Below are 26,196 nucleotides of genomic sequence, written 5' to 3'. Positions count from 1 at the left end.
ATGGTATAGCCTACTACACATCTTGGCTATATGGTACAGCCTATTGCTTCTAGTCTATAGACCTGTATAGCATGTTACTGTACTCAATACTGTAGGTAATTATAACACAATGGTATTTGTGTATCTAAACATATCTAAACGTACAAAAGGTACAGTAAAAATGTGGTGTAAAGAATTAAAAACAGTACATCTTCATAGGGCACTTACCATGAAAAGAGCCTGCAGGAATGGAAATTGCTCTGGGTGAGTCAGTGAGTGAATGTGAAGGCCAAGGTCATTACTGTATACTACTGTAGACTTTATAAACACAGTACTCTTAGGCTACGCTAAATTTAAAAAGCAACATGAGATTAAATTAAGCACAGGAGAAAGTGATGTAATCAAGAGACACAGAACCGTGAGATATATGAGGCTGCTGCCTGTGTAACATGACATACTATTTTATAGCAAACTTTTTTATAAGTAGAAACAGTGCACTTTAAAATAAAAAGCATAGTCAATATATAAACCAGTAACATGTTTTTATTATCATTCTCAAGCATTATGTACTGTACATAATTATATGTGCTATGCTTTTATACGACTGGCAGTGCATTGGGTTTGTTTATACCAGTATCATGACAAATACGTGAGTAACGTGTTGTGCTGTGATATTATGATGGCTACCATGTCACTGGGTAACAGGAATTTTTCAGCTCCATTATAATCTTATGGGACCACCATCGTATAGGTGGTCCGCTGTTCATTGAAATGTTGTTATGCGGTACATGACTGTAGTCCCATTAACCAGTTTTCTGTAACTTAGCAAAGTTATTTCAGCCTGCCTTTACCAACTATATAAACTGCTGGTCCCCAAATTCCCTGTTTGAACTAGCTTATCTGCTCATTCTGCACTCACAAGCTGATAACTCTGAAACATAGTCAGAGTTTAGCCTTCTGGAAATTACACTTTGACTTCAAGCCCACACCTTTAACTATTTTCCTAAACCACCTCACAAATCTTTTCCTATTGGGTCCTTGAATTCATTTCATGAAGCAGGTATTAATTGGTTAGAGACAAACCAATTAATGTGCCAAAGACTAGCAGACCCATAAGTGAACAAGGTCTTACCCAAGTCTTGTTATTCCAAATCACTGGTTCTTTCTGCCATTTGTTCACTTACCTCCAAGCCTTAAATGCCATCTCTCCTCCAGCTTACTGTTTAAAGGAATAATGTTAGAAAATTTAGACTCCTTAAAAACAAGAAAACTCTTAATCATTTGGATAGATATATTGTCTCATGATACTTTCTGCATACCTCAAATTCTGTCCAGAGAGAATCCCACCACTCACAGTTTGAAGGGAACAGGCTGGGCAAGGAGAGCAGAGGCTGCCATCTCCCCACCGAGCCAGGATCCCCAGGCAGACCAGCTTCCACCTGTGTTTTTTGTCTACCAAAGCTACATGGCCTCCCCAGCATCTGAGAACTGGACATGCAGGTTTCAGGAGGTCAGAGTATCCCTTCTTTGGTAAAGGGTTTTTAGGGGTCTGTTTCAGTCTGCGAGATCCTATTTCAAATCGTTGAATTTGTTCGTTTCCTCACACGTGTAGCAGCCTTGCTTTCCTCTTTGAAAGTCTGTACTTGCCTCTCTATCCATCCCCATGCCTGGTTCTGATTGTCTCCCAGATTCTTATTCTTCCTTTCTGTTGAATTATGTTTGCATATTTACTGAGCACTTCCTGAATTTTTCTCATCAGCAGAGATACAGAGGTGGCTGAGAGGACAGTTCCCACTCTGGAAGTGCAGTTAGTACCGTGAGAGCGGTGTGTATCCGCGAACTGGGCCCGAGGGAAGGGTGCTCCCAGGGGAGGGTGAAAAGCTCCAGTCGGGTGGATAAGAGCCTGTGCTCGGGAATCAGACACACTGTGCCAAAGCCCTAATCCGCCGTTTCCTGGGTGACTCTGGGACACGTGAGGAATGCAGCAATCGTGATGGAAAGGGTTAGCACAGGCCCAGCATATATAGCAGACGCCAGTGAATGTCAGAGTTAACACCGGGTGATAACGGAGAGTGCTCCATTCTGACACTGCGCCAAACCCGAGCGGTGGCAATGCCCGGCAGAGTAGCCCAGAGACGTGGACTTTTCCACTTGACGTGATACATGTCCTTATTTTGGTTTCCCATTATGTAAGACTCAGCTTTTAATTTTTCCATTTTAATAGTCTCCAATCACCTATCACTCATTCCTAATTTCTTTCTTCCAGGCGCCTCTTCCAAGGGGGAAAAAAAAATCTGTGTCTCAGTACTCCAGTGGCACCTGCCTATAGAAACACAGGGAGAAATTCCATTTCGTTCTTGCCTCTGCTGGCTCAGAAGGCCAGGCAGAGTGCTAAGGTGTGTTCACCTCTGCACCTGAATCCCCTCTACTTCACTCAAGGGAACTCCTGAGAGGACTAAGGGGAAAAACGTAGGGAAAGTGAAGCCAGCCAACACCCAATATATCCTGGGGCACATAAACCTCTGCTGCCCTGGGAATCACAACCTCAGGACTGAAAGTAGTATTAGATGCCAGCTATCAGCTGCTCCAATCTCTTGCCTATGCTTAAAGCCCCAATGCTTCACGAGACAGCGCGGGGACTGTGGCTGAAATAATGTGGCAAGCCTCTAGGTCACCTGGAAACGGAACTTCTGCCATGCCATCAATCTAACCGTTAATATCTTGAGATTCAGTTGGTTGAAATTACCACCTAGAAATAACCACCACTGTTCACATACTACTTTCTTGAACACATGGGAAGCTGCGAATAGTTCCTGTCAGTGGTAGGAGATTGAGAGTCAGCTGGATGTGAATTAAAAAAAAAAACAAAAAAACAAAAAAAACAGTAACGTAGAACTCGGTGACATGTATGACATATATTCTTATAAGCACAAAACAGTTATAATTTTCATCACCTTAAAATTGTAACTGTGTATATGTACAGGTGATGACACACCTGTTAAATATTCTGGTGTATTTCTTTCTTGCCTCTGATATATTGAAACTGACCTGGAATGATTTTAATGTTGCAAACAAACATAGAAATGAAAAGTTTGTATCCAAATGAAAGAGAAGCATCCCTTTAGACATTATGATCCTTTGGATTATTAATCTGAGGGAAGGGAAAATCTGATTATTTTTTGGATTTCTATTTAATAAATCATGCTTAAATGGTTTACATCTGCTGTCTTGTCATAATGCTTAGAAACATTCCCTTTCACTATCAAAAGTTCTCCGGTTTAAGATGTACATTTTAGGATGGGGTACACTGATAAACAACCATTCCTCCCTGCACCAATATCCTTTCAGATGTGACTTTTCGGCTTCTCCAACAAAAAGTAGAATCTTCCCGCTCCTTGAATCTGGACTCGACTTAATGACTTTGCTGAAAAGCAATGTCAAAAATGAACCTTTGAGGTTGTCTTTGTCCATGGCTTATATCTCTGGAATTTGAGTAAATTTGTCCAAGTGTCAAACCCAGTAAAAGTCTCTCCGTCCAGAATGAGAACACTGAGAAAGAAAGGAACCTGGAATTTGTACGAGGGTAGTCAGGACAAGGAAAAGGGAATTATGTTGAAAACCCTGATAAAAAGTAAGTCTCTTTAAGAGACTGACTACAAAAGTCAAAAGAAACATAAGAATCGTTCAACATCCTTAATAAGATATATTAATATGTATGAAGGCAATCGAAAGATATTTTCAAATATGCAAGGCATAAGAAAATATACTATTCAGAGAAAAAATATACTTAGAGACATATACCACTTAAGTAATGGCTCGAAATTATCTCCAGAAAGAAAAATCACATGAAAGGCTCACAGTCAAATCAGTGGGTCATGTTGTCAGGGTGAATTCTCCTACAGTGCTTCTTTTAGGGTTTTGTTTGATTAGTTTTGTTTTGTCTTCTCTATTTTCTTAACAGCAGTAAATATCTTTCTTGACCCACATCGTATATTCTCAACTTCAGCCGGAATTTGCATTTGGTTACTATTTGAAACATTGAACACTAACCTACGACACTAGTGCGGTTGCGTCAGCATCTGCTTAAAGCTAAACCTACCAGGCTGGGATGGTTTGCCAGAGGAAATCCTACTCAGAAAGATTAATAATTTGATTTTTATAATATCAGAGTTTTCTAGAATAATTTAACCTTGGGATAGGCAAAGATTTCTTAAGCAAGACCTAAACATAAACAGAAATAAGCATAAAGTAAAAGATCAATACATTGGGCAACATTTAAAATCAAGAACCTCTTTTCACCAAAAACAACAACAAGAACAACAACAAAATGCCATGAAAAAATAAAAAGGCAAGCCAAAAAGTAGAAGATTTTTCAATGCATATAACTGACCATGGGCATATATCCAGAATATGTAAAGATTTCCTCCAAATCAATAAGCAGGAGACAATCTAATGGGAAAATGGACAAGAGATGTGAATAGAACATTTACCTAAGAGAATAACCAAATGGCTGATAAATATCTGAAAAATTCTCTACTTTATTAGTAATAAAGGAAACGGAAATTAGAACCACAATGAGTACCACTATAGACATACCTATACAGCAAAAATTAAAGGCTTACACTCCCAAGTGTTGAGAAGGGTGTGGAGTAACGAAGTTCTCAGATCCTGCCGAGAGTGTAGAGTGGTACAATCACCGTGGCAAACTATTAGTATCTACTAAAGATGAACATACAAAATACCCTATGACCAGCAATGTCATATCTAAGTTGAACTCAAAGAATTCATGTACTTGTGCTCCAAAAGATGTACGGGAACAGATAGTATTAATTGTAGTAGCCAAAATTGGAAACAGCTCAAATATTCATCAACAATAAAATGAACTAGTTGTGCTATATTCATATAATGGAATACTACACAGCCATGAAAATGAATACTCTACAATTACACATACAAACTCATTGACAAATTGCACAACAATAATATTGAGTGAAGGAAACCAAAGACATAAGAATGATATTCTATGATTCCATTCATATAGAATTAAAACACAAGAGTTGAAGTCAGGGTAGTGGTTACCTTTGAGGAAAAGGGTGTGGTGACTGGGAGGATGCTTGGGGGAGGTGTGGAAGGACTTCTGAAATGTTAGTATTCTATTTCTTAATCTCAATGGTAGGTACACAGTTGTGTTCATTGAGTTCCACACTTAGGTTTTGTACACTTTTGTTTCTATCTATAATACTTCAATAAAAAAGTAAAAAAAAACTTTAAAAGAAATACACTTAGAAAAAAATTAGGCATTGCCTTTTTTCTCTCATCCAAACTTCATAGTAGTTTCCCAATTAGCATTCCAGCAAGTATAATCTTTAAGAGGCACAATTCCAATTTCGTACTTGACTGGTCATCGATCCTCAGTGACTCTCATTGTTCAGAGTCCTTGGTGTTGCCTTCTAGTTCCTTCATAAGCTGACCCCACAGCAGCATACTTTGTAGTCTTAGCTCCCTCCCCCACCTCCCTACACACTCCACGCATTCCCTAACAACTGTTCATGAATGCTTCCCCACATTTCAAGGCCTAGCTGAGTTTTCTTTGTGCACATGAAACTTTCTCTGATAAACTGGGCAGATGCAAATAATGTCTTTTGAGTTCTTTATATTTTTATGGCATCATAGCCATTTGTACCTGTTTCATGGCTTTCATCGTGTCCTACAGTTATAATTTAAACCCCTACTACATTAATTGCTTTTTATGGTCAAGTGTTCCACCTTCTTTTTTTAAGCCCTGAAAAATCTTAAATTGAATTTATAGCATTACGTTTTTCTTTCTTTTGAGCCGGGGCAAATTAATATTTTCTGGCCCCATCCACCCACCCACACCCAGCCTTTTTGTAAATGGAAAAAGAAATTATTAAAGCCTTCTCATAAGGATATATCACAGAAATGTAATTTCATTCACAGAGCTCCTTAAAAGAAAAAAGCATCATTATATTCAAATGACCGCTTGAGCAGACATTGCATGTTCCTACTGTTTAATCCTCACAGCTAATGACATCCTCTGTGTGATTTATTTTCCAAAGTTGATCTAATCATTTTACTTTCCTTGCTTCTAAGTCTTAAATTTCACAAGCTTGATGAGTTATTGAATTGTTTGCCAGTTGCCGTTGCTGTAGTTCATTTTGGGCAATATTCATTACATGACCTAATTGCACATAAGCAGAAGCATTGCAGAGATATTTGTTTCCTTGGACATTTCTTATTAATGTAATAGCTATTCTAAACCTTTTGCACTTTCCTTTTGGCCCCAAACTGGCTATCATCCCACTTGTTCTTAACAGATGACTTTGTCTTCTTCATTATTGAAGAGATCAATGCCATCTGTCTTGAAATCTCCCTGTTTCTAAATGTCTCATAATTCATCCATTCGCATTGATCCAGGGAACAAAGTATTTGTCTCAAGGAGTGGTTTTTAACCTTGGATACACACGAAAGCCTCCCGAAGCCTGGGTCGCACCCCACAGAGAATCTGATTACGTGGGCTGGAATGCAGCGTAGACATTAGTATTTTTTGTGACCTCCCTGGGTGATTCTGTGTGCAGCCAGGGTTGAGAACACCAGTCTGAGGAGAGATCTTTCACTCTTTCCCTGGATCTCACTCATGGAGGACCGTCTTCCATCCGGTATCCTAGCTCTCCCATCTCCTCACCGGCAAAAACACTTTTCCTCATCAGGCTTCTCATTACCATCTCCATTGTCCCCTTTTTTGTCAAAGCAAAAGAGAAGTATACACTTGATACCACTCATCGACTCCTGGATTCTTGCTAGACTCCACACTACTCTGGTGAAAATATTCCCTCAAAATTGCCAAACACCCTCTTAATCATCATTGAGGAAGTGATTTTGTTTCATTTCTTGCTTATGTAGCACTTCACGCTGCTAAACATACTATTTTCCTTTGACTTCCTAGTTTTTGCATCTTCTCCTACCTCATTGAATTTTTTTTTTATCACTTTTGACTTATAGACCAATTTCCAAACAAGTGCTTATACCTGGTGACAATAGCTGTAGCGATAAGCTCTTAGAAACAGGTCACCTAAGCCTGAACCAGCCACTTGGATTTCACACTAAAGTGGACAAAAAGGGGCTCAGACTACAGGAGTGAACAAAAATGGTGAGAAGTGGGCATTGACCGTAGGACAATCTCCTTGTCCCCGAAACTTACCATTTTATGTAAAGAGAAAGTTCTCTCTTCTATACCTCAGTTGTAAATGACAGAAACCAAAATTAAATTTGCTCAAGCAAAGTAGTAATGGATTTGTTGGTTTATCGAATTTATAAGATTAGTCGTATATACTGATTTAGACACAGGTGAAGGTGTCTAAATCAGTATACGACTCATCAGTATACGACCAACTGGTGAGAGGGATGGCTCCCAGCAGGTCTAGTCTTTTACTCGATGAGCCCAACTACCCTCAGAGAACTGAAAGTGTCTTTCTCAGTAATATCTACAAAATTTGCAGGTCTGATTCTGGTCATCCTGAGTTGGGGTACATGCTCATTACTAAACCCGTCACGAGAGCTCTGTTTGGTCAGTCTTGGGCTGTGGGTTGAGGTTTCCCCCCACTTGAATAACAGGAGGGATCAAGGACTTGTTAATTGAAAATAAAATTGACATGTCAGACAGGCAAAAACGACAGGGGTCTTGTATACTACCAGACCAAATCTCCTTTGAAGACACCAACTCCTCTTCACTGTTTCCTTCTCTCCCAGACATAATCGCCCTGGATGAGCCACACCCATTCTCCCTTCCCCCAGTAAAAGAAGATTTAAGGGCTTGTTATCATGTCCTACATCATCATACCATACATTCCTGGAGTTTTCTCGGCATGGCTCTGAATGTTAAGATTAATACTGAGGTTTATACCAGAGCAAAAGAGAAGTCATGTGTTGTAGGCTGCTTTAAAAATGGCTCCCAGCGCTCCCCTTCTCTGGGTGTTCATGCTCTTGCATAGCCTCCTCCCCTTGGGTGTGGATGTGACTTCTGACTTGCTTCTAATCAATAGAATGTAGTAAAAGTGATGGAATATAGGAGATTATGTAATTATGTTCAGGAGATGGAAGGGCCTGTCTTACTGGTCTCTCTCTCTCTCTCTTTCTCTCTCTCTCTCTCAATCTCCCTGCCCCTCCCCCCAACTGTTGCTGGCTTCAAGGAAGAAATGGCCATATTAGGAAACCCCAAGTGAAAAAGAACTGTGAATGATCCCTAAGAGATGAGGACAGCCTCCAGCAGACAGCTTGCAATGGCCTCAAGGTGACAGACAATATGAATACGAGGGCCTCAGTCCTTCAGCTGTTAGGGACTGAGTTCTGCCCACAAGGGCTTGGAAGCAGAGCCTCCCCTAGTAAGCCTCAGATGAGACCACAGCCCAAGCCCCACCTTCATGGCAGCCTTGCAGAGGACCCAGATTCCTGACATATGGCAACTATGTGATAAAAATTGTTTTAAGACACTAAGTTTGTGGTAAAATTTGCCTTTGACATCCCTTTCTCCTATTTTTATAATGGCATCCTATGTTCCTTTAGACATCCATCTCTACTCCACACCAATCCTATGCTAGGCTGGGCCACGAAAGTTGGCCAGGATTTGAAGGTGCGTGTGAGGTTATTTTTAATAGATTTAAAGCAAACTCATAAACAAGCAGTGGAAAGGACATCCATAAAATCAAGCATACAGGTGAGTTGGTGTAGCTCTCCACAGCCCCATGAAGCTATGCCCATAAGTTGGGTTTCAACACAATTTGCACAGTGAGGAACCCAGCGGATCAGAAGAGCTAGTCCAGGTGATTCCTAACTGCACATGGAAAGAAGAAAAAACATGAGAATTGCCCAAAGGTTCTATAAAAGAAGAGCAATGAGTGGGGGGCTAGCCCTGCCAGACACGCAAACAGTAAATCTTGGTAATTAAAACCACAAGTTATCAGTGCTTGAATACACGGTCAGAACAAACCACTAGGATATCATAGTTCTAAAAGTTTGTTATGTTAACATACGTGTGAGTGAGCCTGTGGGGAAACATGTACCCTTAAACATTGGTGGTAAGAGTATGAATTGATGCCAGCTTCACGAAGGGCCATTTGGCTATGAAAGTTACAAATGCATATATCTTGTCCCCCGACAATTCCAATTCTAGAAATTTTTCTCTATCCTAATGCTGGTGTGTGTGTGTGTGTGTGTGTGTGTGTGTGTGTGTGTGTGTGTACATAAAATAACGTACGTTGATAGTTTTTCAATACTGCACTATTTATAGTAGCAGAATATGGAAAGCAATCTACGTGGTTAAATAAATTATGGTACAATGTATGTACATACACGGTACATACATTGGCTACTTAATAACTAGAAAGAGGAATAAGTAGGCTCTTTATGTATCGATGGGAACAAGCTCTAGGATATATTGCTAAGTGAAAAGAAGCAAGGTGCAGGAGGATGTACAGAGTATGGTACTAGTTTTAAAAGGAAGGGGAAGAAAAAATGTCTATCTCCTATGTGCATAATGGTTCTCTAAAGAAAAAGAAAAAGAACTGTGTGTGAGTGGGGAGGTGCAGGGGGGAAGACTGGGGCATATGTTGAAGAGTAGAAGAGAGATATCCATTTTTTAAAATAATGTTTGGTGTCTGATTCACGTAAATATATTACCTATTCACAAAAGTAAATGAAAGCATCTATGCCAAATGGTGCCAAAGTTATAAAGAAAATGTGGAAATGTAATTCATCTTTGCCCTAGAATTTGCATTTGGGGCAAGTTTTATTTCAAACCATGTATTTTCAGACACATGAGAGTCTATCTTTCTAGAATTATTTTAACATCTACTTAGGAATTGTAGCCACTCACGGTTTATTGTGTAGCCCCTGTAACGCATGTCCACAGAGTTTCCCAGGAGGAAGAACTGTCATCAGTAGCTTCCATGAACATGGCCCATTCAGTTGGAGACAATAAAGGAATGGAATCACTCCTGAAATAGAACATGTGGCTCCGAGCCGCTCTTGTTAGGATTCTAGCTAAACTTTCGCTCCTAAATGCAGTATTTTACACTTACCTGCTCTGAGGCTTTCCTGCCATTTTCCTTCCTACCCATGCTGCCTGGGAGGTCCTGCTGCAGTTTTCTGTCAGTTTGGGATTTCTCAACTTAAAAGAGCTAGGAATAAATGATGCAAAAGGGAAAATTCCTATGTTCTCTCCTCCAGATCACTTTCATAAAAGTTGTGTTTATTTTTAGTCTTATTTGTTCAAGGCATGAAGTGGAAACTTGAATTTCTAAAGGGGCAGCAAGTAATGTGATTGAAAGAAATGCACTGGGTGAGGCAATAGGGAGGGATGGGGACTACAGAACCTGGCCTAGTGTGGCCCAATCTCCCCAGTTTTCAAGTGCAGCCCAAATTCAATTCTTTTAAATACAATTTTTAAGTTTTAGGATTCCGTGTGGACTAAAATAAGATATCCACAAGCAGATCTTACTTATACTTTCCAACCTCTGATTTCAGCCTTTCCTTATCCTTGACGAAACTCGCAAATTCTGTAGGGATTTAACTGTTTAAATAGCCCTTATGTAAAATCTTGTAAGACATTTTTCAAAGCTAAATCTATTATGCATTCTTTTTTAGCCATTGTCTTTAAGATAACTTTTTAAATTCTAAAGAGGTGCAATTCTTTTTATAGAAGCAACATTGCCTATACTTCAATAGGCGTGTTGCCCCATCTCAGCATTTAAACATTTTTGAAAGGGTGTGACCTTCGCAAAAATGCCCTGGGTAGCAAACCTAGCAAAGACTCTGAAAATTTAAATAGGAAAGGGCTTATAAAAGAAGAAAGCGTTTAGGCTATGGCTGCAGAGATACCGGAATGTCCATTTTGCTTAAATTGACTAATGTAAATAAAAAGTGTGAATCGGATGTCTGTGTGGACAATAATAGCTACCTTCTCTAGGATAATCTCAGTGAAAATTTTATAGACTTTTAAATAAGTGTCCTAAATCTAATACCTTTCGACTTGTGGATAAAATCATACAATAGTGGGCTACGAGAGATAAATCACTGAAATAATTTAGTGCAACTCATCCATTTTGCAGCAGCAGAAAGTGAAATCCCGATGGGGAAACTGTTTGTCAAATGGTAAAGTATAGCGCTTGGGCCAGGCTAGAACCAGGCTAGAACCCAGGACTGGTTCTACATGAGAATAGAAAGTTGGGGTGTGGTTTTCTCTGCTGCATGTAGGCAACTATTTTCTTCTGTGTCTCAGTCTCCCCATCTCTCAAGCTCACTCTCCCTCCTGCAAAACGATGCACTGCAATTTCTGTAGCCACCTCATGGGATTTGAGCTTCATACCTAATCTCCTTCTTAGAGCCTTCATACCTAATCTCTCCTCTTAGAGCCATAAATGGACTTCAGGGAGTGGTGCATTGCCATGTCCTGGCTCCTATGACTTTTGCATGTTGAAAAATACATGATGATACATTTATATAGCATAAGCAGATATCATTCGTAATTTTGGAAAGCTATTGATTGAGGTGTGAAAGTTACATTCCTTATTATAATGTTCCTTGATTATTCCATTAAATTTTTTGGATATAAACTCAAGATCTTGGGGTCTCCTATATCGAAGAATGGGAACCATAGGAAGAAATACCAGTTCTGGTAATTTAATTGTCCAGTTCTTTCTGTTATGTAAATCATTTAACCAAAAGTAGATACTTTTATAAGAATGATGTCAGGGTTCCTAAATCAAAATAATTTTCATTTCCAGCCCTTCTTGGGCTCAGAATAAATTTGTTGGTAATGCTTTGGGTTAGCATTGCGCTGTCATAATGCCCCTTGATGAATCCTTACACGGAAGGGAAGCGGGCACTGTGACATGCACTAGAAACTGAAATCGATTTAGAGGCCCTGTGTGGTGATGCTGGTCAAGGACCTTCTTTGTTCCAGAAAATTGCTACTTACATGAGAGAAAGTCAAAGGGAAAGAAATGCAGAAGTATAAAAATCTTTTTGGTTAAAGCAAATGAGTCTCTCAAGCATATTTAAGACAATAATGAGCAAAGCCTTGGAAAGGAGAACACAGATGCACCGGGACTGTGGTAGTGGCACACGAGAGTAGAAAGCTGGGATATAGTTGTCTCTTCTGCATGTAGGCAACTATTTTCTTCTGTGTCTCAGTCTCCCCATCTCTCAAGCTCACTCTCTCACCTACAAAATGACGCACCGTAATTTCTATAGCTACCTCATGGAATTCAAGCTTTATAATCTTTATACAAGCTTTATAATCTCTCTTCTTAGAGTCTACCTACTAGTCTGACTGCACTGACCCTTGTACCCCACATACGGACTTCAGAGAATGGTGCAGTGCCATCAGTAGCTGTTTCCTAATCCCTATAGCACTTCCAGGCATTCTTGTTCCGTGAAGGCTTGGCGGTTCCAACACAGAACACAGGATGTAGTAGGCCAATAGCCCCTAAAGATATCTAGCTCCTAATCCACAGAACCTATGTATGTTATGTTATACAGTAAAAGAGACTTTGCAGATGTAATCAAGTTAAGGATTTTGAGATGAGAAGATTATACTGGAATATATGTGTGGGCCATAAATATAATCACAACTATCCTTCTAAAAGGGAAGCAGATGGAGATTCGATTAGACAGAAGAAGAAGGCAATGTGACCACTCAAAGAAAATGGCTTTGAAGGAACTGTGAGCCAAGGAACACAAAGAATGAAGCTCCAAGAAGCTGGAAAAGGCAAGGAAACAGATTCTTCCCTAGAGACTCCAGACTGAGCGTAGCCCTGTGAACTGATTTCAGACCTCTGACCTCCATAGCTGTAAGAGTATAAATGTGTGTTGTTTTAAGCTACCAAGATTGTGGTAATTTGTTACAATAGCTAAAGGAAACTAAGATGCTAGGCACTCTAATTTTCAAGAATGATAGTCAAAGAGAATTAGAGAAATAAATGAAAATTCTCTAAAGGATAGCATTATAGATTCATAAATAATAATTAGAGATTTTATGCAAATTAACTTTTTAGATCTCACTAGAATGGATGATTGAGTTTTTACGAAAGGCAAATTATCACATGGGCCAAAGAGTAGGAAATCGAAAGCAGGCACCAGCTGTGCTTTGTATGTTTTCTCCACATGTGCACTCATGCTGGAGAAGGCCACTGCAGGAAATTCCACAGCTTAAGGTTCTGTGTCCATTATGATCACGATCCTAACCTCGGTTAGGTCCTCAGTGTGGACCCTTCTGTGTTTTTCTCTAATCAGTTCTTGCTCATTTTCTACAGGGACCATTTCGTGAAACCATCAGTCCTCAAAACCATCAGTGCACTGCTCTAAACAGATGGGCTGACCTCCATTTTCACAGAGAAAATAGAAGCGACCAAATGTCCTCGACCTCCTGTCCCCCAAACCACAGACTCCCTTCCTTCCCTACTCATTCTTTTTTCCTCGTCTTATAATAGGGAGTTTGTCCTAGCTCCTGTTCTAGGTTAACCCTTCTAACTGCTTTGGATCACTTTGGGTCCTGTCTCCTCAGGGGTTTTATCAATTGATCATCTATTTTTCTCTTATATATTCAATCTTCTCCTTTTTACTGGCTTCTTCCTATTAACTGGTAAATAGGTTCAACACTTATCTTAAAAACAAAACAAAACAAAAACTCCCCTTCAAACTCAAGCCTTCCTTTCACGATTTCTTCCTTTATTTCATAGGAAATTTCTTGAAAGAAAACATTTTAACGTGTTATTTACACTTCCTCACCCCCGTTCACTCGTCAGAAGAATGTCATATGAATGCCACCAACTCTCCTTTACTGACACTGCTTTGCTGAGATCGCCAGCAACCCTGGCTGTTAAATTATCAGTCCTCAACCCTAACACCTCTGTGTTTTCCAGTGTGATTTGACAGACACTGTTGCCCATTTCTTCTTTCATTCATACCCTTTCTTCCCACCTCTCTCCCTGTTTGTTCAGTCTCTTTTGTAAGCTCCTCATTATCTGACCACTCCTTAAACATTTTTAGTTTTGCCTTTGGCCCTTTTCTTTTTTTATTCTGTGGTAATTCCACAAAAGACGTCTTGCTCTTTCATTGCTAAAGTTATTATCTGCTTATGGGCCTCATGTCTTTATTTCCAGCCAAAACCTTCCCAGCTTCAGGAGTCACATACTCACATCCTTACTAGAATTTCCTTCACATACTCTCGACATCAAACAAGCCCAAAACAAAAGTCATTAACTACTCGTCCTCCTCTATTCCTTCTTAGTGAATAAAGGTGCCAAGCGACTTCGGTGCCTTCATTCTTTCTCCCTTAGGAAGGCATCGAACCACTCCCACATTCTGTCAGTATTACCTCCTAAATACGTTTCAAATCTGGCCATGTCACCTCATCCCCATTGCCTGATGACCCTCCTTCAGGCTACTAGAATCTCTCATCCGGATCATCACAGTTGCCTCCTAACGGAGCACCCTCCTTTTTTTTCACAGTAGTCAGAGTGATCTTAAACACAAGTCTGGTCATACCACTCCCCTCCAGGAGACTTATTTGGATGGCACCTCACTTTATCTTAAGTCCACATTCTTTAACATTACTTACGAGGCTGCGTATAATTTGCCTTCACCTCTCGCAACTCTCCTGTCCCTCCTACCGCACTCTAGGTGCAGCCTTGTTTCTCTTCTTTCAATTTCTCAGCCATGTCGTCATCTCTTTTCTCATCAGGGCTTTGTGACTATTATTTCTTTCTCTCTTCACCTCCCTAAAGACTTCTCATCCTCATCAGAAATGCAGCATGTGGTAGTGATTATCTTCTCTGGGAAGTTTTTTTCAACTTCTTACCAAACCTTACTCCCAGTGTGGGTTAGGTGCCTCATCTCTGTGCTACCATGGCAACTAGGACTTCCTCAACATCACATTTATCCTGGATTGTTACTGGCTATTTGCTTCTCCATAATCCTTGCTAGATAAACCATAAGCTCCAAAAAAGTAAGAAACATGTCTATTATGATTATATGTTAATTCTCAGTGTCTAGCAGAGTATGCGGCATCTATCAGTTACTCAATTAATATTTTCCAAATGAATTATCGTATTATCAAATTAAGAATTATTTAATGTAACTATACCCTATGATGACAAAGACTATTTAAAAGGCTGTGTCCAATCACTGTTGGGAAAAATTATGACCAAATATGTTGAGTTTTAAAAATACCCAATATGGGTGAAATTTGAGGAACTGTATCATTCAAGACTATTTCTGTTGCCAGTAACAGAAAGCATATTAACCTAATTCAACTGGAGTTAAGAAAAAAAAGTGAAAATTTATTTGCGCACATAACTGAAAAGTTCAAGGATGGCCAACTTTAAGGCTTAAACAAGTTCATCAAGGCATAATCGTTCTGCATCTCTGAGTAATGCTTTCTGCTGCAAAGATTTCATTTTAAGGCTCTAGGTATTGCCCCAGCAGCAAAAGACTTACACCTCTCTTGTAAGATTCAGTATAAGCCTAGACAGACATGTAGTTATAAATTGATAGGTAGGTAGGTAGACAGACAGACAGACAGATAAGAGAGAGAGAGAGGTGGAGGGAGAGAGAATTTCTGTCTAGGCTACTTGTTACCTCTGCACTAAATTGCTATGGTCAGGGAGATGCGATGCTCTGCTTGGTGTACATGGACAAATAAAGTAGATGCGGAAAGTTCGCATGCAACTATCAGAAGAAGAATGAATGGATGCTGGTTGTGCTAGTTACCAATTTGTTGTTTTCTAACTCTAATCTACCATTCTTTTCCCTTCTTTGTGTTTCTGGAGCTGAACCCTATAAACGTTTCTCCTTATCCACCTGGTACAAACGTTTAGCTTCATCTATAGAGGGTGCTGGAGGCACATTGTAGGAGGAAGGTGTTTCCCACTTACCCTGCTTTTTTGGCACAGTTGTTGATTCTCAGTATGCATAGTGGCAGTCATCGACTACCAGGTTTTGCTTTTCACTCTGGCCTGTGGTTTCCGGCTCACCGGCCTTAACTTGACAGCTGTGGAACAACTCTGGCCCAGTACAACCCAGTGAATGTCTCCACTATGCAATGAACCACAATCACCTTCTCCAATGATATCTGAAAATGATCCTTGGGGAAAGAGATCCCCTTTCATGTTTGTTTCTTCTCGGAGTACTCTTCCCCAGTCCCAAACCCAAGAGGTAGAAACTTTCATTATTTCCCACCTTACAGATGAGGAAACTAAGGCAAGGATAATGAGAAAGAGAAAACAGCCCCTGACAGCCAGGAGCTGACCTGCCACTCATAGCTAGTATTCTCTCTCCTGTTGAACATAAACAATTTCACAAGACACCGCCACCCAAGGCCATTCTGTGATCATCATGGGTCAAGACAAAGTCAAGACCCCTCTGTCATCCATTCTGAGCCCAGACAAAACAAGAGCATTGTCCACACCTCTCAGATTGACCAACGATCCCTCTCCCAGCCAACTCGAGTGCTGGCAGCTGCTTCACCAATTACAGCTGTAGCCTCATTTAATCTAGGCCCCGACCCCCACCAAACCCATAACCAATTATATAATCGCCACAAACCCTGAGAGCATCTAAACAGAGGAAAGCCCACTTCCTTCAATCCTCCCCCAAATCACCTAACAAGAGCCCAAATCCTCAAGTCTGCTCGAACATTCTCTTACCGAACTGCAGGATGTGCGTGGTTTCCCTTGCGGTGAGTAATAAGCCCAGCTTGTCCACCCACAGGTGCGTGCCTGGGAGTCCTGGGAACACTGCCAACAGCCTAAGTTACTTGTCTGAGGTCACAATCTAGTAAGTCACAAAGGGGTAAGACAGGTTGTGACTCCAGCAGTCTTTAGAGTTCTCTTTTACCCCTTCTTAGTAGTTAATCCCCCCTCCCCCACACCCCACCTCCCACTCCCCGTTGCGAGTTAATCATTCTTTATGTTGAAATTTCCTGTTCAAATTATTGGTATGGTTTCTGAGGTCTAACTAAACCCTGAGTAAAAAAGAAGATGTTAGAAACATCTTCTTTCGAGAGTTTGTAAAAACACACTACTTAGAGAGAAGCAAAGATGAGAATTATGTTCAACCTCACAGAAACCATGTAAGTTAGAAGGCATCGAAGTATTTGAATTGTTCGAGAAAACTCCCAACATAAAATTCTGTGTGCTGTGAAATTATCCTTCAAAGGTGAAGGAGAAATCAAGACTATTTTAGATAAACAAAAATTAAAGTAGTGTTTGGCTGGTAAACTTGCCTTGTAAGAAATGTTAAAAAGATTTTAAAGAAATGTTAAAATCTGAATTTCTGACCAATATCATTTTTCAAACAAGAGACATGGAAAATGATATAGGTCAGAAATTCAGATTTCCATAAAGGAAGAACATCGGAGAAGGAATAAATGAAAGTAAAATGAAAACTTTTATATTTTTTTGCTCTTAATTGATTTAACAGATAACAACAGTTAGTTCAAAATAATAATAGCAATAATGTATTCAATTAGGTATGCACATATATATGCACAGAAATGTATGTTTATATGTATTTAGGTATTAATAAAATAAATGGGAACAATTATACAAAGGTTAGAAGGAAGGAATTAGAAATATTTTGTTTCCTGATACTTGTATTGCTCATAAAGTGATATAGTATGATTTGAAAGTAGACTCGGATTAGTTGTCAAAGTATATTGCAAACTCTAGAGCAACCGCTAAACATAAAATGAAAAAAAAGCATAGCTGATATGCTAAAAAGAAAGGAGAGAACATGAAATTATAAAATGCTCAATTAAAACCATAAAAGTCAGAGAAAGAGTAGAATACAAAAATAGAAACAAAGAACAAGTACAATAAATAGAAAACAATAACCAGTACAGTCGATATTAATCCTATGTCAATAATCATTTTAAATGTTAATGTTCTAAATACACTGATTAAAAGACGGAGATTGTCAGTGTATCAAAAAGAAGACCCAATATATGTTGTCTATGAGAAACCCACTTGAAATATAAAGACATATATAGATTAAAAGTAAATGGATGAAGAGAGATATCAGGCTAACACTAATCAAAAAGAAACGCGTATGTTAATCAGACAGAGCAGTCTTCACAGAAGGAAAAGTATTAGGGACAAAGAGTGGCACTTCATAATGATAAAGGAGTCCGTTCTCCAAAAAGACATAGTAATCCTTAACATCTATGCACCTAACAGAGCATCAAAATATGGGAAGCAAAAGCTGATAGAACTGCAAGGTGAAATAGATGAATCCACTGTATAGTTGAAGACTTCAACACCCCTCTATCAGAAATGGACAGATCCAGCAGATAGAAAATCAGAAAGGACATAGTTGAACCCAAAACCATCAATCAATTGACTATAATGAACATCTAGAGACTGATTCAGCCAACAACAGCAGAATACACATTCTTCTCATGTTTACATAAAACTTTCACCAAGATGAACCATTTTCTGGGCCATCAGACACATGTTAACACGTTTAAAACAGTAGAATCATGCAACATCTGCTCTGAGACAACAATGAAATTAAACTAGAAATCAACAACAGAAAGATAGCTGGAATCCCCCACATGTGTGAAGATTAGACAACATATTTCTAAATAATACATGGGCCGAGGTAAAATTTCAAGAAAAGTAAAAAAATTTTGAACTAAAATAAAATGATAACTTTTCAAAATTTATAGGAGATTATATATATATATCAATCATATATATATCTATATCTATATCTATATCTATATCTATATATATATATATATATAGATATATATATATATATATATATATATAGCCAAGCAGTGCTTAGAGGAAAATTATAGCAGTGAACACATATATTAGAAAAAAAGAAGGATCTAAAATCAACAATCTATAGAACCTTTTACCTTAGGAAACTAGGGAAAAAAGAATAAATTAAATCCAAAGTAAGCAGAAAAAAAAGAAAGAATTAAATTAGAGCATAAATCAATGAAATTAAAAATAGGAAACCAAGAGAGAAAAATCAATGAAACCCAAAGATGGTTATTTGAAAAGATCAATGAAATTGATAAGCCTCTAGCCAAGCTAAATCAGAAGAAAAGAGTAAAGACCCAAATTACTAAAACCAGAAACGAAAGAGGGGACATCACTGCAGATCCCACACTCTATTTCCTTATATATCTTATTGGCAGTAATTTAGTCAGATGACTCTATAGAGCTGAACAGAAGGCCGGGAAATAAAATTTCTAAGTGTATAAGAACAAAAAAGAATGGATATTGGGGAATAGGAGTCTCTGTCGCCAAGACTTTGTCTATATAACTATATATCATAAGTGCTCTAGAAGTTTGGAGGAAAAGAGAGATCAGTGAGATCTGAAATAGCAAGAGGGACTGCATGAAGAGCTCTTTCTTAAATAAGGTTAATGAGATAGGTAGGGTTAAAGTAAATTTTAAAAATATTGTTTGCTTATGCTGTACCACTATTCTCCAGAAGTTTCAAAACTGGACATTTTCTTGACATATTTAGGGAATAAATAAGCACCCAGGTAGAGAAGTAGCAATAGTAGAAGGTAGGGTGTGGGAAGTGGGCTTTTGATAAATAGTGTAGAGCTTTAAATGGCAGTCACAAAGTCTTGGAGAGGCGGTACAGAGTCATGAAAACAGGATCAATCAACTTTGCAGTTGAACTAACATGGGTTCAAATCCCAGTATTGCTATCTAGTGCAAGTTTGTCTTTCTCTGAGACCTTATTTGATCTTCTAACACTTCTTTTGTAGTCTTAGTGTGAATCTTAAATGAGATAATTTATTTAAGGCATTAAGCCTGGTTCATAATATTCTGCAGGCAACAAACCAAACCAACCAAACAAACACAAACCAGTTACATGTCCACATGTAAAAAACATGAACTTAGAGTCTTACCTTACACTATGTACAAAAATTTAATTCAAAAGGGATCAAAGACCTAATTCAACACAAGATTAGGAAAAAAAGTGACTGCTCTCTCTTCAGTTTCTCAACACAACCCAAAGCTGCTTCCCTTTTAGTCAGAATTACATCAAAAGCAGCATTTTCCCTGATTATTTCTTTTAGTCTTTAAAACAAATTTGGTAGCTGAAAACACGCAGTGTTTGTGGAATTGATTTTTACACTGGATCAAAACAAATCTAAAATGTTGCCTATAAAATATTAGCTAAATTGAAACTTGTGTTTAAGCTTCCTGGAGCACGTACAACCCCTCCTGTTGCCTAAGGACCTCTAATTCTAGTTCTCCTAAGTACTGGCTGTTGGCACTAAGACTCCCTATATTTGCGTTATGAAAAAGAATGCCAGTCATTTTGGGAACAATGGAGTTTCTAATCTCACGGGAAAAGCATTAAAAACTGACATCAGTAACTTAAAAGTTAGAAGCTTTTTATTTTATTTTATTTTTTTATCCAGAGATCAAAGCACATTGAAGTTTCTTTTGAATGAGGTCGATCAAACAGCCTTTATTTTCATTTTGTTGTGTAATAAGCTTTATTTCTTTATTATGTGTCCCACCAGTTGTTCTAGGTTCCTAGCAAACAAATCTTGTTAGAGAAGGGCTGGGTATCACTATGTGAAGGATGTTTCCTGCAGTTTCTTCCTCCCTGTATCTCCTAAATCCTGGCTTAGCGGCTATTTCCATCTTATCTTTTGTGACTTAGTCAAAATTCTCCAGCTTAGATGACAGGAAATAGTCTTTGGATCTCTATTACTTAATGCCCACTCAGCCCAGTATGAAGAAGTAGTTTTGAGATTCTCGTTGTTTCCACAATGAGGATAAATTTATATAGATCTAGACATTAATTTAAAAAAAAAATGAATAAATTTTTCTAATTCAGAATAAGTCAAAATTTGAAAATTTGAAAAGTTTTTTCACTACTCTTTTCAGTAACAGAAAATCTAGAGTCGTTAATGACTATCACACACTTACCTGAAAGGAATGTTTTGTTCACACCCTCGAGTCCCTTGCAGTTTTTCATTTTAAGGTGATCAAGTCATTACCATCAAGAAGATGTGGAAAAGTGTTTAATGATTATCCGACAGGGAATTTGTAGTAGGGTTTTCTATGCTAGGCAAGCAGTTGGACTCGAACTCTTGAGGTCTCTTTGTTAAGGGTGTGGTTCTGGGCAAAGATATAAGATATGCTAATGGCCAACTTCTGCTTCTGTAATCTGCTTGCTTGTTTGATGTTACCTAGGACGTGCTTAATGTGTTTGCTCCTTTGATGTTAAACCAGGGTGCGGTTCTAGGCTTTATAAACTGCCTCTTTTGGGAGCTCAGGGCTGATCTCCTGGAACCCTGCACCCTGCGTGGTAGAGTCAGTCCCCGGCCGGCTCATAAAGGCTCATAATTCATCTCAATTGGCTCCGTGGATCTTAGAATTGATTGCGCCACAGCATCTTCTAGTATTGAGTCATTGAAAGCCATATGTTGAAACTGGATTATGAAAGTATTTTACCAAGACTAGAGATTCTTCCTCAGATGAGAAGGAATATGGAAGTGTGCTCACAGATGGCAATTTGATCTCAAATGGCCTCAGACTGGGGAAAGAATAAGTGAGCATTGCATGATGGCAGCCCTGAGGACCCTGGAGAGCAGCCCACAGACCCCAGCTCTCAGAAAACCTATGGAAGATTCGCCACGCTCACCCAGCGAGCTGGCAGGACTGCAGAGCCCAAGGTGCAGGGAGTTGTATGGGTGCGAAGGACAAGATTTGCTATGGTTTCCACAGTGACCAGAGGGTATAATTATTACTAGATCGTCTTCAAATGTCCAAATATCTGTTCTTTCAACAACTACACATAAGAAAGTTTGCCTGGCTATTCAAAACAGATTGTTAAGATTGTTACCCAGGGCCCACACTCCTGGTTTATGGGTTTTAGGATTAAGCCAGGGAAAACTGATGGTCTTATCTGCCTGTTTTATCGACATGATCCTCTCGATTATCTATTTCTTTTGTTTTCAATTTTCCCCTTCTTTCCTCCCTTCTCTCCATTGTACCTTGCCCTCTCCTTTCTTCTTCTTCTCCTTCTACAAAACAGAGGGATCTTTCAAAGGAAGGAATGGATGGGAGAATATAATCATTAAAGAAGAAAGATTAGGAGGGGCAGAGATTTAGTACTCACTTTTATCATTTCATGCACCTCAGAAGTGGCACCAGGATGAAAGTGTCAGAAAATACAACAGCATGCAGTGTCAATTCACTTGGTTGAATATGTTTAGGTTTCTCATCGAAAAGCATTGGATGAATACATATGTAGGGAATATTGAGAAGAGTTCTTCTGAAAACGTCTGGAGAGCAAGAGAGAGTTGCAGTGACTCCTGACTTTGGCACTTTTTGATAGATAACAGAATAATAATGATTGCTTGTTACATGAGCTTGGGAGATGCGCTTCAGAAATAAAACTCATTTCATAGGGTTCTTGTGAGGATTACATGAGTGTGATGGTTAACTGTATGTGTAGCTGGTTCACAGGGTGCTCCCATTTGGTCAAACATTATTCTGGCTGTTTCTGTAAGGTCATTTAGATGAGATTAAGACTTAAATTGATGGTCTTTGCAAAAACTAGATTGCTCTGCACAATGTGAGTAGGTCTCATCCAGTCAGTTTAAGGCCTGAATAGGGGGGAAAAAAGAGAAGAAGAAGAACAACCTCCCTCTAAAAAAAAAGAAATTCTCCAGCAGATTGCCTTTGGACTTCATCTGCAAAATCAGCTCTTCCTAATTCTACAGCCAACTCCTGAGTCTCCAGCCTACCAGCCCATGCTACAGATTTTGGATTTGCTGGCCTCCATAATCTTGAGCTGAGCTAATTCTTTATATTCTCTCTCTCTCTCTCTGTCTCTCTCTGTCTCTCTCTGTCTCTCTCTGTCTCTCTCTGTCTCTCTCTGTCTCTCTCTGTCTCTGTCTCTCTCTCTCTCTCTCTCTCTCTCTCTCTCTCACACACACACACACACACACACACCCTACTGATTCTATTTCCCTGGAGAACTCTGACTAATACAGTAAGGTAATATTCTTACTTCACAGATAAGGAAACCTGAGCCTCAATAAAATTCAAATCCAGATTTGTCTGACTTCAGAGCCTAGACACTTGTTTATTTTCCTCTTTTGCCTCATGAGCAAGTGAAGCATACGAGAGGTGATAGCTCTAGAATTATATAGCCAGTAAATCCAGACTTTGAGTTCTGGCTTCCAGGCTCGACTTGGATTCCATGACACAATCTCCATCACACCTTGCTGCCGCGTTCCTTTGTGTTCTTGTTTTTTTGTTAGGAGACCATAGGAGGTGCTGGTTCGGTAAGGAAGTTGCCAATACAGAGCATCAGAGACAGTCTAATTCCCACCCCCCCCCGCCCCTTCCCCCCCCCTCCACCGACTGATAAGAATCCGGTTTCATCAGGGACTTTATCACCTGGGAGGCAGCCCCCTCTGTCCTCCTTGCCTGTATAAACAAACACATTGGAAATCGCTCTCAGGCATTACAGCAAAGATGTGTGACCTCAGCCAAACAGTATATTCGGTTTTCAAATCAAGGCATCTGTAAGAAACCAATTTGTCAGACTAATAAATTCAATTCTGAGTCACAAAATCCAGCAATAGGATTGAAGCTTTGAATTCTTCTTTGTAAATGTTTCATCTCCGGTCCCGAAAGGGAAAGCCCTTTCCTCCCCCTCAGGAGTAAGATTGTCTCATTCTGCTGATTCGTATTCATCTTTTAAGACCCAAGCTTTGTTCATAGTTCTTTCTTTTTTTGAAGGTGGGCGTCTTTTTATCTCAGATTTAAACAATAATTACTTATCCCCAGTGCTTGACTATTTCTGAAAATATCTTTAATTTCATAAAACAAGGTACCAGAGCATGCAGACTAGCGCAATTTCCATTTTAATAGTACCATCTCTACCTGAAGTTTGGACTGAGATGAATATAGGCCAATACCTGGAACATTCTAAGTTTCCAGCGCTGCTTCTTTGTGGGAAAGCTGCCTCTTGGACCAAAATGCTTTTCTGTTTTTCATTCAGGCCCATTTTTGGAATACGAAAGCAAAAACATAAAACTTGAAAATCCTCTTCTTGTCCATTCCTTTAGCTTTGTTATAACAATGAATGAGCAGGATCAAAAATTGGCTAAAATAAGGAAATGGCAAGCAATTCATTTCAGGTAAAGGTTTATGAAGCCTGTGAGATCTCAAGAAAGGAGCTGAGGGCCATCAATTTGGGCTCTGTGGCTTTTTTTCCTGTCTAAGCTTCTTTGCCTAAAATTTTGATGAACTTTATGTCTCAACCCAGATCACGTGATATATATGATCACATTAACATAATAACTTGAATTGTGATGTATCCTTCTTAAAAAAAAATATTAAATCCCCACCCCCTGCCCCCCGACTACAGAATGAGGATTAACTCTTAGTGATGTCAATCATGCCATGTCGATATGCTATGATCTCACCCTAAAATGATGAAGTGGAATAAGAATAGACTGGGAGAGGGGAAACCAGAATTTAAATGGGAAGAGTCTGGTGCTTGTCTAACCTTCCCGGACCTCAGTATCCTCAAGATCAGGGCATAATCTCTCATGAAAATGTATGGCATTAAGTAAATTTTGAGTGTCAAAAATTGAATTAAAAATAGTTGTCTATAAATCATTTTGACCTATCCACCAATATCAGGGGCAAATAGTATAAAATACCTTGGGAAACTGCTGAGTATCAGGGTAGCTGGAACGGTTATTAAAGGATGGTATGTTCTGGTTGCCTCCTGATGTCTAGGGACATCATTGTCTTTGATTTGAATCACAGCCTATTATCTTGCCATTCACCTTGCTCTTAGGAGTTTCTGAGGGTGTTTTGAAATTAAAACAATATTAGCTTATCTCTAATGTGTTCCTTTCTTTCCTTTCTTTTTTAATTTTTTAAATTTTTTTTAGTTCTAGAATAATTGCTTTCTTAAGAGAAAATGTCAAGTATACAAGGGATAAAATTTTGATTACTGAATGATTTAAGTGATGTAATACATATAAGACATGTCATTATATAAAAAAAAACTCTGGAGATCCCTGTCACCTTCTCTAGCCTTTATTCAAGACAAGGGATAGGAAGGTCTTAGACGATCAAACGAATCATCCAGGGTGAATCACATCTATGAAATTATTTTCCTGTATTGGAAGAAGAGAATGTCATAAGCATGGGGAAAGAAAAAAAGGTTGAAACAGTACCAGGATGTGGAAATTAAATAAAAACGAGATAAAATGTTCTAATTCGTGTTATGCCTTAAAATCCTTTCTCTTGATCAGAGGTTAGTCTGACCCAGAGATTTAATCCTATTATTGATGGTGGAATTCTAGTTATGGACACATTATCTTACTATCACATAAGATGGTGATAATTTAATGAAACAAATATTGATTTCCCATCATCACATTAAGTTTGCTCAGCTCTGTGACTGTGGAATTTGCCCTCACTTTAAGCCAACTGTTTGAAAACATTATTATCATCACTGCATAAGGACGTTTCAGTCAATGATGGAGCGCATATACAATGGTGGTCCCATAAGATTATAATGGAGCTGAAAAATTCCTATCACCTAGCGACGTCCTAATGTTGTAGGTCAATTGCTCCCTTGTTTGTGGTGATACACTTTGATAAGAATTGGTTTATGTATAAACCCTTCACGGGTCATTCATTACCAGATGTTGCAAACTCACCTAATCTAGCCTATCATCTATCTATCATCTATGTATCTACCAATCATCTAATGTATCTATCATCTACACACATATTTTTTTGAAAATTTAAAAGTAGCTTATGTAGACATATAACTTATCACTTGTTTTAAGTGTAAAATTCAAGTTTTAGAAAATTATTTACAGAGTTGTACAACCATTACCTCAATCCAGTTTCCATGTGCCCAAGAGATACTCCCCATCGCCAGCCACATGTAACCACTAATCTACTTTAGATCTTCACAGATTTAGCTTTCCTAGACATTCATGTAAATGAAATCATACTTGTGGTTTTGTATCTGAAACATACTGCTATGAACCCATAAGTAAGTTTTTGTGTGGATATATGTTTTCATTTCTCTTGGGAAGATGCCTACGAGTAAAACCACTAGGTTATATGGTAAATTTCTATTTAGCTTTTAAAGAAATTTCCAACC

At 38.8% G+C, this 26,196-nt stretch overlaps 1 protein-coding gene and 1 long non-coding RNA gene across 2 annotated transcripts in view; one reads left to right on the top strand and one right to left on the bottom strand.

The window, feature by feature from the left end:
• LOC105311127 (F-box only protein 36-like) overlaps window positions 1-16,779 on the bottom strand; it is a 28,527-nt gene extending 11,748 nt beyond the window's left edge. The window contains exons 1-3 of the mRNA XM_011387154.2: window positions 16,701-16,779; window positions 9,869-9,989; window positions 1,164-1,198 (exon numbers count right to left, since the gene is read on the bottom strand). Coding sequence (XP_011385456.1) covers window positions 1,164-1,198; window positions 9,869-9,930 — 97 coding nt within the window. The 5' untranslated portion in view covers window positions 9,931-9,989; window positions 16,701-16,779. The remainder of the gene's footprint in view (window positions 1-1,163; window positions 1,199-9,868; window positions 9,990-16,700) is intronic.
• LOC111735416 lies at window positions 1,739-3,196 on the top strand. Its single transcript, XR_002778774.1, has 2 exons — window positions 1,739-1,804; window positions 2,246-3,196. It is a non-coding gene; the product is annotated as an uncharacterized LOC111735416 (long non-coding RNA).
• Window positions 16,780-26,196: the final 9,417 nt, after the last annotated feature.

This window comes from Pteropus vampyrus, unplaced genomic scaffold, assembly GCF_000151845.1.
Source record: "Pteropus vampyrus isolate Shadow unplaced genomic scaffold, Pvam_2.0 Scaffold1000000514, whole genome shotgun sequence".
In the NCBI taxonomy this organism is placed as follows: domain Eukaryota; kingdom Metazoa; phylum Chordata; class Mammalia; order Chiroptera; family Pteropodidae; genus Pteropus; species Pteropus vampyrus.
The sequence above is the reverse complement of the archived record's forward strand: the minus strand, read 5'-3'. Positions and strand labels throughout refer to the sequence as shown.